Here is a 20,496-nt window from a genome sequence, read left to right as displayed (position 1 = left end):
GTAAAATACTAATTAAGAAAATTGCATGCAAAATATTATTTTCAGCATGGTCACCATCATCTTATATGTGTCTGTGTACATATACACATGAATATACACATCAACAATGTATTAAGGGAAAAATAGGCCAAAATGTTAATAGTAATTAATTATAGGAGCACATAATTTCATTTTTTATACTCTATATTTTCCAAGTTTCCTACACTGTCATATATTACTTTTATGAAGAAAATCTTAAAACTCACTAGTTATTTCTGTCATCTTGAAAAAGTAACAAACAGAGGCAAAAACAAGACTCAAATGGGTTAGGAAACCTAAATGAGTGGAATCATCTATTGTCTGTTCTTTTCTGTCCCTCCTTTATAATGTCCATCTCTTACTGTGCTCTTGTTCCTCTGCTTTTCATCCAATGCAAGGTATGAAAACATATGTTATTCTTGGAATAATGTAAAAGTTCTTTATGGAGTGTCTTGGGATTTTCAGAGGATGGGTGTATGCACAAAATCCTATCTCTAAATGCGGGATGTGTCCTGGTAGAGTACAAAGCACAGGAGTGAACAGACCTGAGTTTGAAGCCTGACTCAGTTTCAGTGTTCTATTTTTTAAAAGAGGGCTGACAATTCTAATTTTGTAGATGTATAATCATAATCAGATGAAATTAAGGTAATGCATATGAACATACCTATCAAAGTGACTGAGTTTCAATAATCCTTTTTCTTTTTCCCTTGCAAATGTAAACATAACAAAATTAGATTATATGCAGAGTAGTAATACTCTGCAAAAAGCATTTGTGAAAAATTATGATTTAAGACATATGTATTCAGTGGGTTCCTAAAGCAGAAATTGGGACCAACTATTGGCTGTGGAGAATGCTAACCTTACACTAAGCTCCATGCTGTCTGTGAGGGAAAAAGAATATTATTCCTTACCAGAAAGATCACACATTTTCTGCTATGATATCCAAAATTTGGGTAAGTATAGCCAAAATCTAGATGCATAAAAACTGCCAAGAATTTTATGGGGACCCCCTCCAACCACAAATGAATTTTGGTCACTGTAGTGATTGAGATTATATAAAGAAGAATTTTTAGATAATTACACACATATTTTTGAAAATAATTACATTTGTTATAAAAGGAGACTTAAAACTCTGTATTATCTTTCATTATCAGTGGATAAGGTACCAAAGGGAGATTCTATGACAGACCAGTTTCTATCTTTCAACACACAAGCAAATGTGTATGTACATCCCCCAACTCTATGGTAGTGGTTTGCTTGTTTTTTTTTAAAGATTTTATTTATTTGACAGATAGATCACAAGTAGGCAGAGAGGCAAGCAGAGAGAAAGGGGGAATCAGGCTCCCTGCTGAGCAGAGAGCCCGATGAGGGGCTCGATCTCAGGACCCTGAGAGCATGACCTGAGCTGAAGGCAGAGGCTTAACCCACTGAGCCACCCAGTAGCCCCCCCTTTTTTTTTTCTTAAAGATTTTATTTACATATTTGACAGAGATCACAAGTGGGCAGAGAGGCAGGCAGAGAGAGAGGGGGGGAAGCAGGCTCCCCGCTGAGGAGAGAGCCCTATGAGGAGCTCAATCCCAGGACCCTGAGATCATGACCTGAGCCGAATGCAGAGGCTTAACCCACGGAACCACCCAGGCGCCTCTATGATTGATAGTGTTCCATACACACTCCTAGGATTCTCCTTTGCTGACTTAACATAACTCATATAGACTTGTCTCTATTTTTAAGGGGTACCTAATGTATATACTCTTGTAACATATTTAGGTTATTACTAATCTTTTATTATAATTGAATACTTGATAAGCATCTGTGTTTACACTTCCAACTATATTTATTACTTACATATAAAATTTATATACATAAATACATATAATATTCATATATATTTTTATATACTTGAAAAATTAAACTGTCTTCTAAGATGTTGGACCAATTCACAGTCCTCTAACAGTGCAGAAGAGTATGTCTTCCACATACTTGCCAAGAGTATGCAAAGTATTCTCTGATTTTTGCTGATCTGATATGTAAAAATACCATGCTAGTCTTAATCTGTATTGTTTTTATGCTACATAAACAAGACATCTTTCAAATGTTCTCTATTTCTCTTTGTTTATGACCTTTTTCTGTCTTTTTATTGGTCTTTATATATTAGATAATTTAACCCCATGTTACATGTGTGACAAATATTTTTCCCACTTTCATTTTTTTTTTTTTTTACTTTATGATGGTTTTTTTTTTTCATGCATAGATTTTTGATACTCTTAGAGTAGAATTGGTCAGTCTTTCCTTTCATGGTTTCTGAGTTTGTGTGTGTGTGTTATTTAGAAAAATCTTCCTCAGTCCAATATTATTTTAAAAAGTCATCCTATATTTTTATGTGGTATTTAAAGCTTCACCTTTGTATGTTTTTCCCCCCTCCAGCTGGAATTTATTTTGGTGTAAGGAGTCTTCTTTTTTTCTGGACAGTTACACAGTTGTTCCAATAGACTTCACTGAATAATCCCTTCCACTCCTCTATGAAATGCCACTCTTATTACATATTAAAATATTGCATATATATAGGTCTCTTTCTAATTCAGAAGAGTATAAAACACTGAAATAGAATGGAGACAGCAGCAGAGGTGGTAGAGAAATTAAAATCAATGTGGAAAAAACAAAAACAAGAACAACAAAAAATGATAGCAGTGTGGAAACAGATCAGCATAAAATGAGTTCTCAGGCACTAAGTGACATCAGACACTAACTTAAGACTGAGAAAGAACAAGAAGGGAGTCCTTTGGAATTGTTTTCCATCCTACCTGTGGAATTGGTTGCAAGGGAGACAAACCATACAAGACTCTTAACTATAGGGGACAAACAGAGGGTTGCTGGAGGGGAGGCGGGGGTACCAGGCTGATGGACATTAAGGAGGGTACTTGATGGATTGAGCACTGGGTGTTATATCCAGCTGATGAATCACTAAATTCTGCCCCTGAAACTAATACTACACTGTATGTTAACTAAATTGAATTTAAATAAAAAAATTTAAAAATCTATGATGTTATAAAAACTCAAAGAAGTGTACAGCAAAGAATGATTTTATTGTAATTTTAATGTAATTTTAAAAATGTAAAGAAAAAGAATACTGCAATAGTTTGGACATCAGTAATGAAAAAGTGTTTTGTGAAAGGAAGCCACTAACTTCTTTCTTTTCCCCTTCTCTCTTGTAGTTATCCACTGCTGCTTCTCTGAAAGAGGAAACCTAGTCCTTACATCATCTAAAAATTGTGAAAAGTGACCTATCATTCACTGTCTTGCTCTAAATCCAATTACTGATTCAACAACGTGTTATACATTTTAAGGAAAAGTGTTGGTGAAAGGGAGACATGTCATTATTAGGATGATAACTCGGAAAATAATTCTTTGAAGCATTCATCAACAGTCCAAGTTCTCAGGAGTCTTGGCGAATAAAGGAAATCTGCCTTTATCAACATTTCCTATTTTTTGTCTTTTTTGCTGTTTTTGTTTAATCTCCCTCCAAATCTTCTGTTCTCTTCCTTTCCCTGACAACCAGAGTTACTCTCAGCAACAGAAACCAATTCATACTAAAGTACAGATGACCCACTAACATCTTCTGTATTTCTTGCATAGGGTTTTCACGGCAAAAACACGGAACCTTTGGGCTAATGCAAAGCTAGCCATAGGACGCGATGGCCAAGTGTATGAACTACAGGTTCAAGGTGGCTGGGTGTGAATCATGGTGCCATTACATGTGGCTGAGAAGCCTTGGAAATTAACTTAATTGGGTGACAAAGGTACTTACTTCATAGGATTACTGGGAAAATTAAAACAAGATAATATATAGAAAAATACTTATCAAGTGCCTGGTACATAAATAAAAGCTCAGTGCTTTGTTGTGCTGTTATTAATTTCAGATAAGCAGACAGTTGTGGCTTCCCAGCAACCAGAAATCGTGTCCCATTGCTCTGTAATTTGTATGAGGTAGGTATGAGGTAGTGGAAAGAGCTTGGGAAGGCCTGCATTTGAGTCACTACCAGGCTTCTATGGCAGTATTATCTTGGGAAAATCATCTGCACTTTCTAATGTCATCTTCCTTGTCTATAAAATCCTGACCACACAGGACTCCTAGGAAGACAGAACAAGATAATGTATTCATGTAAAGAGTTTTGCTAACTGAAAAGCACTGAACATACGTTAATTATTATACTACAAAATTTCCATCCTGGTCATAGGTTATTGTTATTTTCTTGGTTAACAGGTTCATATTCATTCATACAATGAATGTATGTAAGATTCATGGGAGAAGTAAAAATAAATAATAAAGGAAACTTGTTATTGTGTGCTTCTACTTTAATACAGTTCTAGTTTTAAAAAATCAAAAGTTCATGGCTAAGAAGGCATGGAGAAAAATGTTTACAAGCCTTTTATGCATTCTTAAATTAAGTTTTTATGTTCTTAATTAATTAAAAAAAGAAAATACACTTGTTTTATCTTCCATCATAATCCCAAAGCATTCTTTATCTCCATTATAATTCTAGGCTAGGATGCCAATCTGTAATTTCTTTTCTGGAAAAGTCCATATTTATACTGTGATCTTGGTACTAACCTGTTATAAAAATTGGATGTTACAGTACAATTAAGAAAAAGAATAGTGCATTTTGAATCCTCACACCACAAATAGGCCCAAACATAATGAGATTATTTCTCCTATTCTTTAGCTGTTGTTCTTAGGAATAACCACTCAGTGTATTACATGTTTGAAAAGGAGTCCCTCCCCAGTTAATGCATGATGCACATGGAAAAACTCAGCAAGTTGCAAAGAGCTTTCAGAGGTAGGATGCTGTCATAATTAGTATCACTGGTAAGATACCTAATGGGCATGTCAAACATAATTTGGTCAAACCAAACTCTGGGCCCTGCCCCTTGCCCAGAATGGCTCTTTCTGGAACCTTCCCATCTCAGTTCATGGGAGCTCCATTCTCCCAGTTGGGCAGGTCAAAAACCTCTTTTCTCAACCCATATCTAATGCATCAGCAAATCCCATCAGCTCTCCCCTTCAAATAATTCTCACCACCCACACTGCCCCATGTTGGTGTCTGGATCCCTCCAATGGCGTGTCACCTCCCTCCCTGCTCTAGCCTTCTCCGTTGGACCTCCTGGTCCCTAACTTACTAATTTACTTCAACTTGGATGACTATTTGTTCACAGGGAAGGGGACTGTGCCCTTTTGCATCTCTTCTGCCTGAAATAGCAGCTGGCAGGTAGAAGACACTCATTATATTATTGATTTTAAGGGGAAAAAAACCCCAGCCTCTTAACTGGTCTCTCTGCTTTAATTCTTCCCCCTAGAAATCTGTTTTCAGCAAAGCCTTCAAAGTGTTTCTGTTCAAAATTAGGGAGTTATCACTTCTCTGCTAGCCGGTGTCACTCAGAGCAAATGCCCAAGTCCTTACTGTTGAAAGCCTACGTTATCTACCCTACTTCTCACTCCCAGCTCCCAGATTCTGCCCACCTTACCTCCAGCCTCATCTCCTCCTTTTGCCTACACATTCTGTTCTCACCATCCTGGCCAGGCATGCTGGCTGTTCCTTCTGCTTGGAAAGCCCTTCCCTTACAGTCTCAGGAAGAGACTCACCTTCCCACTTCCATCAGGTCTTTGTTCAAATTTCCTCTTCTCAGACAGGACTTCTCTGGCCACCCTAGGGCCAGTCACACCCCACCTCCAGGATCTGCTTACATGTCACCATCTTACATCCTCTCTGTCTTTTACACTCACTGTTTTGTGGGTTGACTTTCTTCCTTCTCTACAACATGAGCTCCATGAGATCAGGGAATTATTGAAACCTCTTTCATTTCTTGCTGCATCCTAGCACCCAGAACACGACTTGGCATATAGTTCATGGTCAATTAGTATTTACTGAATGAATGAAAGAAGTGATAATCTCTCAGTGAGTATCTAAACTTACAAAGGCATTAGTCAGTGGGAACAGGATACATCCATTGTGAATTACTCTTACAGGTTATCTCTATTTATCACCATATCCTAAACAGACCTGGCATAGTAGTGTTATCAATCTCTCTTCAAACAAATCACAGTATAAAAGTACTTAACAGAGAGAGAACTGCTAACTCCACCCACCCCCTCTTGTTGTTGTTGTTTTATGGCACTAGTAAGGATTTTTCCCATTAAAATGTATTTATTTCACAGGCAATTCTTTCCCAAATCTGCCTTACCCATGTTTTTCTGGCCACAGCTGCAAAGTGGGATATTTGGTGCCAAAGGCAACTGATTAGGTTAAAAATACATCCTTTGCTGTAGGCTGGCAACCATTTGTATTTCATTATAAGATGGTATTAAAAATTACGCCTTGGACTCTTAACTGTCTACAGCATAGTGCATCTGTCACCCCAGTTTGTCCTGACAATCTTCCTGAGAGAGTGGGTATAGCAGTCAGTAGTGGTCCCGTTAACAGATAAGGGAATTTGAGGCCCAGAAATGTCGGTCATAGAGAAGACCCTTGGCAGGATTTCCTATTTTTATTTTTTTAAATCTTATTTAACTGCCAGTCATCTTAAATCCCAAATAGAAAAGGTTGTCCTAGGTTCCACAAATCGTGTTTTTGGAAAAAAAAAAAAAAAGGCCTCAATTTCCACCTTACCGTTGGGATGCTGTACATTGGTACTTAATACCTGATTCTTCTTGCTAAAGTTGAGCTCTAATAAACTGTCAAAGATAAACAGGACCCAACCCCCCTGTGGTTTTAATTTCTAAGAAAGCACATAAATTATGAAACTGTATTTTTTGCCCTAAATTTTTATTCAGCGGTAATCTAATTTTAGACATCCCCTCCCCCCACCAGGCTGGTTTCTGGAAAAAAGTTCTACCTTCTTTCTCAGATTTAAAATGCCAGAATATTATCCCTACTAAACAGCATAGAAGTCACCATCTCCAAAAGCATCTTTAGCTGAGTTTCCGGGCCTGGACCAAACTTCCTTCCAAGTGCTCTTGTAGAACCCATGCCTGTGTCCCAGTGTTGCCTCCTGTGAGCTACTCATTTCCCAGCTATCTCCCCCCACAGATCCCACATTTCTGATGAGCAGGGATTAATCACCTTTGTATCCCAAGCAGCTAACACAGTCCTTGGCACATCACAGGTGCTCACTATATGAGAGCTGAATAAGCAAACGGGAGAAGGTAGTCATCAAGATGAATGGGAAGAGAGGGGGAGGCGGTTTCACTCTGATATTTGTACCCTTCCACATCCTCTTGTCCCTTTCCCGTGCTCACTTTCTATTCTCTAGACTGCAGAGTTTGGAAGTAGAAACCAGTGGTGACTTGTCCTACTCTTGCCATACAGCCATCTGGACCTTCATGCTATGGTCTCTAAACAGGAGAATAGACTCCGCCCCTGGGAAGGCCTGTGGTGGTCCAGCACTGACGGTGACTGGAGATGTGACTGTGTAATTTGGGGATTCAGCATTAGGAAGCAAATTTGTCTACAGTTATAAACTAAATTCTCCGATAACAGAAGTGATCCTCTGGTCTTCCAACCTTGAGTTTTGCTTTTATTTTATTTATCAACTGGTTCAGAAATCAGAGCATGGAAGAGGATTTTGTGTGGGGGGGGAGGCATGGAAGGGGAGCTTTTAAATCTCTTCCCAGTGTGGACCAGTGGGCTTTGAGATTTTTAATTTGAAAGGCTTTTCCTACACTATAACTTATGGGTCCCCCAGCCTACCACTCTTATTAATAAAGGAAAAGACAATAAGGCAAGATATTGCTGTGAAATGACACATTATTGTGATTTCAGCAAACTCCAAAAAGCCCAGAAACAAGGGTTAGACTTTATGATGATAAAAGTATTTCTATGCCACAGCAGAACATTTTGTTTTGCCCTACATTCCTAGAATCATATGGTTCAAAAGTAAGTATCAGGGGTGTCTGGGTGGCTCAGTCGCTTAAGCATCTGCCTTCCGCTCAGGTCATAATCCCCGAGTCCTGTTTCCAGCCCTGTGCCCCTGCTCCCTGCTCATCAGGGAGTCTGCTTCTCCCTCTGCTCCCCACCTGCTTGTGCTAGCTCACATGTGCTCCTTGCTCTCTCAAATAAATAAATAAAATCTTAAAAAAAAAAAGGTAAGTATCAAATTAAACCTTTGGGCCTCTCTCTCCTGATATTCTCCTTCTCCCCAAAATCTTCGAACCTGTTCTAATGGACATGCAACCACATCAACTGGATCTACCAGGACCCCCTCCAGACTTCTTCCCATAATGCTGAAGGAATGCTTGAGTCTGGTCATAACAGGACGACAGACACCTTCTCATACAAGGCACTTGATTCAATCTAAGGCATGGAATCCAGATGTAGGGACCCAAAGCCAACAATATTATTTAGAGGCTGAGTCGCTCTATGTGTCCTACAGACCTATTTCATCATTACCCAAGCCTGGGGACCCTACTAGGCCAGAGTTTTGGCAGATAATAAGATGTTCCAATTTATTTGGTGGTGGTGCTTATCACGGCTGATTTCATACAACCCTGCCAGGCAGGGATCATCACTCACATTCTACAGATGAGGACGCTGATCCGAAGAGAAGCACAGCTAGTGATGGGAAAGATGGGGATCTGGGTCCTTATATTTCAGTCTTCCATAACTGCACACGGTATCCCTAGTCTTAAATGGTGCCTGAGGGGCCCCATCCCTTACTGGAAAATGCACTCTAGATGCAGGAGACAGTGGTAGTGGAGGGCAAAGTGTAAACGGGATAGCTAAAGTATTACCACAAGGCTTTGAAAGAACTGTGTCCTTGTCCTGCACAGATAGGCAGAAGATGAACAGAAGAGTGGTACATGGAGGTATTAGGTGGCTACCAAACTGTAGGCCGGTATTGCCCAGTGACCAGATTTAAATAGAGTTTGGGGACGGTGATTTCTCTAACTTGCTGGAAGATATTACATTAATGCACAATAAGCAGGATGCACCTATGAGCCTCTGTTTCTCAGAAGCTTCTTTTTCAAGCTGAGCTTCCAAGATCCACAGACCAGGCCTTCTTTGTTTCCTAAGTCACTAGATGTTCAGGTTTTCTCCTTTGTTGGAAAGGGTTGAACCACCTCTTATCAAGAGAAGTGGATTCCCATAAAACTGCCCCTGGACCCTCAATCTTTTTATTGTGATACCAGAATCCAAGCACAATGCCACTCACTTCCATATGTGTTATCCAAATGAGTAAATACTAGATAACCCAAAGCTCATCCTCAAAGACATGTCCCCGAGGAGCTGCATTTTGGAGTTTAGTGTCTCCAGAATTAAATCCAATGAACACAGTAACAACAGAAGCTTATTTTTCCTCTTTGGCTCTCTACCTCCTACACCCCAAACCATCATGTCCCCTAAACTGAAAGTAAGGAACCTAAGAGGCCTAGAATCATCCTTCATTATAGTCAATGAAATGACTGTCCAATCTCAGAGCTTATGTCTGCAAAGCAACCCTCCTTGTGCTCTTGTCCATTCAACTTCTGTAATTGCTCTTCAAGTTCTTAACACTTCCTCCCTGGTCTACTCCAATCTTTTCTTCAGTACATTCCTTGCCTCCAGTCTCACTTTTGAAGAACTCCTTGGAGGTCTGCTCTCGTTAGAATTACTGTCACATTTCCTATCCTTTCCTACACTTTGATCCCTCAGTAAAGCTTTAGGGAGGTTCTTATCACACCCTCTGTCAAGGTTAGGTCATCCATCCATCACTTCAAAACTCTGCCTCTGGCCATCACTCTTTTTGACATCGTTCCAGGTACTAATAAAAGTCAAATTTGTGTGTTTGAGCTATTTCTATTCCTTTGTCATCTCTGAAATATTGGGAACTATCCCTCTAATTCAGCAAGTCATCATTCCTATCATCTAAAAAAGTTTGGAAATCTCATATTGTCTGATCACATGTTCCCATACTATTCAGAGAAGAGCCAAGAATTCTTTTCTGTTTCCATCCAATTATACTTTCTACCTCGTCCCTACCCCCAGGCCCCCTCCCCCCTACCACACCTGGCCAAGCAAATTCCATGGCTACGAGCTCTGATCTTCTGCCAGGCTCTTACTCTCAGTGGGTGTTCAAGGTACGCACCTTTGAATTGTTACTTTGATTTAAACTTTTTTTTTTTTTTTTTTTTTTTACCTATTTGATGTATAAAGTGAACAGCCTTTATAGCTCATCAAGTACGTTTTTCTTGGATTGTAAGTTATGGCGGGGCTACACAAAAGGAACTTTTGGCTACTGGGAATTCATGCAAGTGGACGCTGTATGATTATCAGGAGGAGAGCATTCAAAGCCACTCAAATAAGGTGCAAAATTTAATAAGTCACATCTTGAGCTCAGTCTTGGGCATGTAGTCCCAAACACCCGGTCATTTCCACATGTGTTGTCACTGATACTACCCACTAGTGGGGTCCACTGTGATCTGGTCTTGGCTCTGCAGACTCAGGCTGTCACCATCCCCGGGGATCTGGGTCTATCGCTAGAGCCTATGCAGTTAGGGAGCAGACTTAAAAGAGGATTCCAGTAAATAGAGCTTGAAAAGCGACCAGCGCCTCGGCTCATCCATACTTACTTGGTGAGGTTGGGGAGGCTGCACCTCCTTCTGTTGACGTGGTTGGAGGCTTTGTGTCTGGCACCGGCAGAGGCACAGGCCTGGCCATCGGTGGTGGCGGCGGCGGTGGCAACATTGGGGTGGGAAGGAATGGGTTGTGCACTTTGCCTTGGCTACTCCCATTGGGCTGTGAAGGCAGGAGCAAAAGAAAACACGCAGAGGGAAAAGAAACAGATATCAACAGTTAGCTGCTTCTGAAAACGAAAGACAATGCATTAGTTACCTCTTACGTAAAATTACCAAGTATTCTAGCTGCTTGAATTCTTCCTTCAGAGTACAGAGATTAAAAAAACCGTTGGGTTGTTCTTGAGGCATTTCACAAAAGCATAGTGTCGGGCACACATGCTCAATGTATCCCAAACTTACTCTCAATTACTTTGATAAGAGATCTCTTATCTCTCAGTTACTTTGACCTTCTATACACCCTGCTTCCCTAATACGACCTGCTAGCATTTGCCTGGAATGCTTCACTTCTGTATTAACTGCTACCTTCATCATCATTCTCACAATTAGTATTTATTTAATACACAAATGTTTTGTAGGTTGTGGAATTATTCCATACTGTCTACTTACACAGATATAATGATGTTGCCCAAATACGCATTTGAAATTAAAAATAATATTTTATTTTCACTCCTCAAAGTTGATATTATATAACATTTAATAAATATGTTAAGTGAACATAAAAAATTTCTTTCACATATTGTATAACATCAGGCACAGAAACTTTAGAATTGAGCTGTCAAAATTCTGCTAGGGAAAAATATCACTTCTAATTTTGATTTAAATTATAGAAGCATATGCCATAACAGTCATATTTATTTGGCTGCCTGATGTTAGAACAACCAAATCACAGCTCTTTGACAAAAGAAAGTTCCCCTCTGAAGAAAGCAATAAAATCCATTTTATTTGCAAGTTTTTCAAAATAGTCCCACGAAGAGAGACCTGCCTTAAACCCTATAAAATTTTGATCAAAACGCAAAACCGGGAGTTTGACACTTATATAGGATAATGTCAGGACTATTTTAAAAAAAGTTAGAAACTTAAAAGTCAGATGCCTGATGCTGGTGATCACTTCAGATCTTTCATGGTCTCCCATGTGGCCTTTCTGACTCTGGACTTTAGTGACACTGTACACGACCAATAATCACAGCTGGTATTTGGGCTGTCATCCCAAATCAAAATTCAGGTGAAGGAGAACCAGTTGTCCCAGGCTTTTAAGTGTAAGCCTAATAACTCTGCAGAGGCGGCCCCAGCCAGCCCCTCACTCACGTTCTCATGTGTATGTGTGTGTATGTGTGTGTGTGTGTGTGTGTATACATAAATATATATATATTTAGTATTGTTCTTCAAAGACTATCTCGTCTGACAGTCAGAATGCTACTCTTTTTTGCCAGCAAACCTGCTCGCGTGTTATTCTGAGTAGGCTAAAAGTCCATAAGTGAATGCTTTACAATAAACCAAGCAAATGAATACACAAGCAAAAAGAAAAAAGGCCCCATATTGATTTGTTGTCTAGACAGAAATGTATCTGCTAACACATCACCAGACATTAGTCAAAGCTGCCGGTTCTGTCTCAGATATGCAGAATCAGGTATTTCTGCAAGGAAAGAAAAATCAGTGACAGGGCCGTGTGATATAATATTCTCAATTAGGCAGTAATAATGACAGCTGATCTGCAGCTTCAAGCGTAGCCCTTAGGAGAAAAGGAAGATCACATTTGGCTTTATGCTGGTCATTATTTTCTAGCCTTTATTATTATTAGTGGCCTTGGGACACCACTATCCAACTGTAAACACTTAGTTCAGCTTTGAAATAAAATTTGCCATTTTTAAAAATCACTTTTGCGTTTGGAATATCGTCTCAAGTTGTGATTATTTGGTTCACTAGAGAAAAGATGAAAACATTGATTTGACGCTGTTGAATGCTGTTTAGCTTTATACAAAGATAAGTGGGAGAGATAACTACTTGCAGAGATAACAAACCATAATAAACTGTGCTTCCAGCATCTTGAGTTCAAGTACTGGTCAACTTGATCTAAAGTGTTAGAAGACTGTATTTTTAAAAAATATCAACTTAGTTGATCTGAAACATCTGTGCCCCCCTCGTCCCCCTGCCTCTCCCTACCACCCCAAACCATTACTTAAAATTATTTGGTCTTTCTATTTGGTTCACTGCGTGAGCCCGAGGGTTAGTGTACATGAGGTGGAATTATCAGCCCACAGACCTTAGAAGGTTATATGGTTCACCCTTGAGATGATTTATACCCATAAACTTGACAGTTGCGAACTTAACACAAACACTTTTTAAACCCTGGCCAATCACTCTTAGAGCAAGTTAACTTTCCCACAATCTGGAATAAATGTGACATTTGTCTACAGTCCGTCAGCACAACATTAGAGCGCCCTGTCACATGGTCAGAAGGTCTCCCCTTGCTATTTTTACATTCGGGTACTATTTCTAAAGAAATCGGAAAAAAAAAGAGGTCTCCTTACATTGAGGAACCCCACCTGTCCAGCCTGCTGACCAGCATCAGGGCAGACAAGTTGGACAAACTCTTTCAGCGTCTCCTGAGGGTGATAGCGGATGGCTGGGTGAGAGAAGTAAGGCCCGGGCTGCTGGATAATGGGCGATGTCGGGAAATGAAGAGTCGACGGTGTTGCGTGCGGGCTTGCTGTAGGAAAAGAAAACGCCAGAGTCATGAAGAGGGGGTCCCGCCTTGCGACAGCGTCCACGCCCGATCCAACCTCCTCCTTCCTTTCCTTCCTGACCCAACTCACAGCACTGCTCACCTGGCTGAATTTAACATTGCTTAGGTCTGATAGATTTTCTTCCTTAAGGCTCTAAGACAAACATGGAGGTTAGATTAGCATAGGGTTTCAGGCTGTCTTTCCATTTTCAGTGGACATGAGTTATACAGGCATTAATAATCCTTGGTGAAGCTGAAGATTATTCATTACCTTAAGAGCCTTTTTAATGAAGCAAGCAATAAAAAAATGTATTTGGTAGATTAGACCTGATTTAACTGACATTACATATGACAAATTCTAGTTTGCACGTATGGTTCCTCTTTCATGCTGAGCTAACCCATAGACAATAATTCATTGTTAAAGCTCTTATACCCCTTTCAAGGAAATTTCTAGGGACTCATACAGGATGAAATTTTTTTGAAGTATGTAGTAAATGATCACCTAATGAACCTGTGCAATTTGGATGCCTCGCTTTACATGGAAGGTTTACGCAACCCCCCCTTCCCATATTTTTTTTTTTTTTTTGTCATTTCAAAGCCAAACTCAGAAATGCATAAATATTAGAGCAGGGGAACCCACAGGCTGAGTAGGCAGTGACCCTTGCTCAACTGTGAGCCTACTGCCCATAAAAATTGATAAAAGAACTCAGACAATGATGACTCCTTTTTATTTGAGCCCTGCTAAATTTTATTTGTACAAGAAGATTACATTAGATTAAAAAACTTATGTGAGCCGCTTGATAATGTCTCTGAGAGAACTTTTGCCCTTGAACTGGAAGGGTGATTGATGAAATCTGCTGGAGAAGGAGAGCAGCCTAGGGGAAGGGTTGGGGATACTCAAACCGAGAAACACCAAGGTAGCGGCTCTCACTTCTCACTGAGGGCCAGGGAAACAGCTCTCAAATAAAAGCAGATGAGAATATTTATCTTGCCTTACTCTTTGCAGTTAAGTTTTCAAACTCAGGGAATCCCTGCAAAGACCAAACAAAGGAATGGCCCAGTTTTCGGAGAGGAAGACTTTCCTAATACCAAAAGGGTCTTGTAGAGCAGACCAAGCAAGAGAAGCCACACTCCCTATCACACACCATAAGCGTGGCTGAGGACAAATAATCCAGCCCCACTGACCACTGGGCATGGGTTCTTTGTTCCCTATTGGGATGGTTTTAGTTCAGGGGCACTTTCTGACTATTGACATGGCTAGGACTTTCAGGTTCAGAATAGCATCTAGTTTTTAAAGAGTGAAAACAGGGGTTTGGAGTAGAAGCAATAGCCTAGTCCATGTCTTGCAGATGATCTGACAGGACCCCTTCATTCATAAAACGTTTAATCTATCCAATAAACACTGATGGGCTTTTACTCTGGTCAGGGGATACCACGGTGGGCCAACACAGACTCAATTTTTATCTTCAGTCATACAATTGAGGGCATCTTGAACACAACCTATTGAAACTAGAATTCTCGTCCTCTTCCATCCTTTATACCTGCTCTCTTCCAATCTTTCCTGTCTTAGAAGATAGCTTTTCCATCTCTATAATTGTTCACTGTCATATCCCCAGAACACTGTTTGGTACTCAACAAATATTAGTTGAATGTTCAATCATTGATTGAATGCTAGAGTGGTACAGAAATCAAGAACCGCACAAGTCAACTTAAAACTTTGTTTTTTTTTTTTTTTTTTTTTTCCACCTGGCAAAAAGCCAGAGAGTTTAGGGATCTGTTATTTTCACGGAGTTAAACAACCCACAAGCGAAGAAGTTAAATGGCTCTGGTCATTTCTTACTTTGCAAATGGTGCTTTAAGGAACCAAAGTTGTTTTGTTCATCTAATATGGTATGGTTGTCTTTGCTGGTAGCAAGAACATTTGACCCCGCACCCTGCATTTGACCAAATAGTTTCTAGTCAGGGATGGAATGTGGCATTTCCCAAACAAGGCTGGGAATGTACTTAAGCATAACAAAATGATACACTCCACTTGGGCAGTATGTCAAACACAGAGGTGGGAACTCCACTGTCAAGAGTCCCCAGCAAGCAGACCTTAATGATAAAGTGACAGTGCTTCAGGTGCTCAATGGAAGGTGATAAATGATTGTTTGATTATGAAAAATTGTGGTGGCCAATAGAGAATGCAAGGGAAAATATTCACTTGAGTAAAGATCAGGTGGATAAAAGTTAAAGTTGATAGAGGGAAGAATTCAAGGGATCTTGGAATCTTTCCCTTTGACTGCTAATAAACAGCCTAGCACTCTTTGTTACTAAAAGGATATCATTAGCAACTTAACTTTAGACCTTCATTTCTTTATTATATTTTACTAAAACAATTCACCTTTTCCTTGTGGCACAGAATTTAACACAAACCTAAGAACACATGGTACTATATGAAATTAATTCTGCAATGACTGACTTATAAGGACCAATTAATTCTTAATTAGTACCAGGAAATCATTTAGCCTGTAGTTTCAAATTAGGTAACCGCTGAGTCTGCATTTCCAAGGGTTATCCCTCACAACCCTTACTTTCTCATGTCTTGGACTTTCTGGTGTTCAGCCATTAGCTCATTGTGGAACTGGGTATATCAATCATTCAAGATCTTGAGCTTTAATTTCTTCAAACAGAAAATAGTTGTGTTATAGACATTACACAGACCTCTTAAAAATTATTAAATACATGCTATTTCTCTAGATAAACTGCTAGTATCATTCTTTTACTGGACGAGACCCATGTTCGTCCGTTCTCTAAAGCTCAGCCTTCAGCAACATATAAATTTGGATTTTCTTCTTTCCTAGTTCTTTCTTTTCTCTCTTTTAGCTTGACTTAGATGTTTTCATCGTGCCTAAGTTTTTGCCGAAGTCGTCTCCAATCATTTTAGAAAGTTCCATTGGGGTCAAATCAGTCCATCACTCAATCTGTAAAATTTACTAAACGTACATTGAGATCTTCAGATCAGGGTCCCACAGAAGAGACACTACCACGTGGGAGAATTCTACCATTGCGAATCTGGCGTGGTGCTAATGCAATCCACAAAGAAGGGTCTCCGTCCAAATTTTTGACAGAGAAAAACATCTCTTATGGATGTGTGTGCTGTGAGTAGTTGACACAATAAAAAATTATAGCACATTATGTCAATGCATATTTAGCTCCTTTAAAATGTGCATTATTTACTTGAGAGTCAATAAAGGCTTTTCTCAAGTGGTTAGTTTATTGCGGTGCATCCATCTGTATCCATGTTGATGTTAATACAATTTTGTGTATTAAAAGGCACTACAAAATTGGCTGCTTCTGGGGTCTAATACTCTGAGTACCCTAGGCCAGGAGCAGCGGAGAGTGTCAGAAACACTCTGCTCTGGGTGGATCTCACTACCAGCTTAGACTTTAACCAGAGGCCAGACTTATTTAAAACAGCCGCTGGGCTTTTTCACAAACAATGCAAATGAGAAGGAAGGAAATTGGATCTGGTTTCTCTGGCTAGAATGGCACCGCCTACACCTTCTGAACAAAGTAGCCACAATTCAAGAAACAGGGAGCCAGAATTTCCCAAAGGGGGTAGGAGCTCAGTTATTTATTACAAAATGATCATATTACTGGATGCTTAAAAAGAAGAAAGCAGGTCAGGCAGGTCGGTTTACTTGTTTGTACTCTGCTCCTGTCCCTCGCCCCGCTTCTTTAAAAAGATTTTCTTGGTTTCAGTTTGAAAGAGAAAAAGCTAAAAATTCAACACAATATGTGTTTTTATTTTTAACTTAAAAATGCTTTCTCCCTTACAGCAGAATGAGGACTGGGGAAGGAGAAGGTCAAGGTCATTAACTGTATTATTGTGTATTTGGGGAGACTTATTTGATCCAAGTGACTCTTGGTCTGAGTCCTCCATAGGGAGGATGACTTATAGACAAATATTCTAGCTCAAAAAAGATAGTATCAGGGAGGCATAGCCACATAGGTTCGGAAGCTCATACTTCATTCTTTTATAAATCTTGGGAAAGAAAAAGAGAGGAGAGTAATCCCGCCTTATCATTTTTAGCAGTTTTGCCCAAACTCAACCTCCAAGAATTCTAATAACCTTCCCGCATATTTCCTCAAACCAGAATTCATGGGTCGAAACACGTTCTAGTATTTAACCTGCGTATTGCTTTAATTGCTTTATTCCTTGTCCACGAACCATCACAGATTCTCCCAGATTGGACAGAGACTTGGGTCCATTTCACGTGGCTTTCTGGCAATCCTAGAGTCTCTTGTCTGGGAAGCTCCAAAGAAAAGCCGTCAAGAGAGCAGCGCAAATAAAACCTAATCCCCTTCAGGTGCAGTGTGCTCTTAAGACAGCGTGACACACAGCCTTCTTCCCTCACGGGGGGAACCATCACTCCCAAGCCTTGGCATTTGTAAAACTTCACAGTCTTACCATTCATCGACCCTAAGTCAGGGGCAACAAGTGAGAGTCCAAACTGTTTCTGTGTTAGTGCTGTTACCAGAAAAAGCCACTCGTCCCTTCAGCGGTAAGATGTTCTTTAGACAAAAATAACCATTTCTGTAGAGCAATGGGTGGCATTAAGAACTCCTGACTACTCATATTTAGAAGTAAAGATTTTAATAAGGCAGAACTCTAAGAGGAGAAGTAAGTGGGGAAGGAAAAAAAAAAAAAGAAAGAAAGAAAACCTGTGCTAAGGGAAAAAAGCCTTCCACAAAAGCAAATGGAATTTGAATTATTTGGGTCGTCAACTACTATGTACTTGGCTTCTTCAGAAATTTAAAACCACCGTATATGACACCACTGTAGCTTACTTAAAGCTGAGAAATGTATCTTAATGGTCCATAGCTATAATTTATAAATCATACGTAAGTCAGACATGCCACTTACCAAAGTCCAGGAGTCTGGAGTTATGGGATTTTATTTTAACAGAGACACAAGGAAAGGGGAATTGGCAAAGGTTTTTCAACCTTGAGGAGGTGGAGCCTTCTCTAAATAACCAGACTTTGACTTGAGGCAAGCCAAGGTTTTCAAAACATATAGCACATATCTTCAACATTGCTGAGATGCACATCAAAGACCTTGATGTCATATGAGAGAACCATATCTGACACTGCATGACACCTGGTAAAGCACTTTGTATTTTTATTACTGCTAACCGAAGTAACTTTATGCTCCACTGCATTTCCAAGACAGTTGGTATATTCTATTCCATTTGAATTAAGGGGATCCTCAGGTTGGAGATCAAATTCCAATGTCTCCTGGAGAAACACACAAAATGGTGGAGGAGTGGGAGGGCAAGGTCTTTTAAAGTTTTTATTTAGATCAACTTTATCTATTGAAAGACCCTTCCTGTGCTGGGGTCCTGTCTTAGAATCTAGACCCAGGGTTGGCATACATCTTTTGAAAGGGCCAGAGAGCAAAGAGTTTTCAGCTTTGCAGGCCATGCAGTCTCTGCTGTGATTATTTGACTTCACTGCTATGGGACAGAAGTAGCCACAGATATTACACAAATAAACAAGTGTCACCATATCCCAATAAAATTTTATTTTCAAAAATAGGCAGAGGACTGGATTTGACTTGTGCGCCATAGTTCATGGGCCCCTGGCATAGACGCACATAACTCCTCTTCACCCTCCAGACACCATGCTGTGCTCTTGAGCCTCTGGTGATCCCTGCTCTTTCCACTTCTTCCCTACCAAACCCCATCCTTGTCCCGGTCTGTTTTCTGCTGAAGACGCACCTTTTTGAAGCTTTCAAGGCAATCTGCTTGCCTTCTGTATTTCCACCAACTATCCATTGTCACTCTTTTTTTCTCTTTGATGGGAGTTTGTACCTTTGGACTACCTTCACCCACTCCTGGTCCCATCCCCCATTATAGCCCTTTGATTATCCCTCTTCACCATTATTTAATCTGCTTCAGTCTGGGCTGGTTTCTCACACCTGTGTGTGTATAATTTTAAGTTAAACATATAAGTCCAAAAAAAGTAGAGATATAATATGAGGACTGTGGGCTTTAGAGTCCTACAGGTACAGATTTAAATTCTAGGTCTTTCTTACTTACCAGCTATGCTTTAAGTTTCTGAGCTTCTCTATGACTCAGTTTTGCTATCTGTACAGTGGGGCTAATAATACCTCAAGATTTTTTTTTAGGATCCGGTGAGACAAAGTATGTAAGACACACGGTATAGTTCCTGACCATGTGGGTTAGTGATCCATAAATAGCTTCTTTTATTGGTAAAAGTATCATAAGTGAGGATGGGGATGAAATAAATTGAAATTTGTTCCCATTTGCTAAGACCTGTTTGGATTATATAATACACAAGGGAAAAGGAATATTAAGTAAGAGTAAGAGGGGCCTACTGCTTATCTGTCACTTGGACAAATGGATACTAAATATTGTTGAAAGAATAGATACTATCAGTACGGATATGACATAAGGGTCTTGAAAAAAATCCCCTAACAGCCAAATGTAAAACAAAGCAACAGTAGCAACAACTTTGATCTAATGGTCATAGATACAATGACCTATAAAGTCTGTTTTTGACCAAGTATACTTTGACCTCGTATCTTTGCTTAAATCTCAAACTCTGACAATCCAGAAACTTAGAACTATGGGACTATCTCCCTCTAGACTCTATTTTTCACATAGATCTACAGTTTTTGAGTGTCCATATCGGCCTCACCCTTAACCATGTGGACCCCTGCTACCCAGGCACACATCCAACCTAACCCAGAATCTAAGCATGTCTTCTTCTAGCCCCCTCAAACCCAGATACAATGGAAATTTCTATCATTCTATCTGTTTCTGAGAATTCTTTATCGGAGATCTCGTACTTGTTAATGCTAAAAAAAAAAAAAAGCTTTTAAGAACGATCTGGAATACTTTTAAGAAAAAAAATTTCTAATTATTATTAATTTTGGGGGGGAAAATTTTCTAACTAGATTAAAGGACCTTAGTTTTGTTTCTGCCACTACTTGGCTTATAAATACGGGCAATTTCTTTCTCTTCTAGTTTTCTCCTCTACAAAACATAGTTTGTACTCAAATGTTGATGCTCACCTAGCTTTGCATTCCAGTGGAACTCTGTCTCTGGGATTACAGTTACAAATACTCAGTAAAATTGATCCA

General features: G+C 39.7%; 1 protein-coding gene across 6 annotated transcripts in view; it reads right to left on the bottom strand.

Annotated features, from left to right (window-relative positions):
* NFIA (nuclear factor I A) overlaps positions 1-20,496 on the bottom strand; it is a 368,251-nt gene that overhangs the window by 45,916 nt on the left and 301,839 nt on the right. For 5 of the 6 annotated variants that reach the window (XM_045064622.1, XM_045064620.1, XM_045064623.1 and 2 more), the window contains 2 exons: positions 13,153-13,331; positions 10,619-10,784 (listed from right to left, as the gene is read on the bottom strand). In XM_045064622.1, coding sequence (XP_044920557.1) covers positions 10,619-10,784; positions 13,153-13,331 — 345 coding nt within the window. The remainder of the gene's footprint in view (positions 1-10,618; positions 10,785-13,152; positions 13,332-20,496) is intronic. The other variant, XM_045064621.1, reaches the window with a different exon arrangement.

This window comes from Mustela putorius, unplaced genomic scaffold, assembly GCF_011764305.1.
Source record: "Mustela putorius furo isolate JIRA1106 unplaced genomic scaffold, ASM1176430v1.1 tig00003853_pilon_pilon_pilon, whole genome shotgun sequence".
Classification (NCBI taxonomy): Eukaryota; Metazoa; Chordata; class Mammalia; order Carnivora; family Mustelidae; genus Mustela; species Mustela putorius.
The sequence above is the reverse complement of the archived record's forward strand: the minus strand, read 5'-3'. Positions and strand labels throughout refer to the sequence as shown.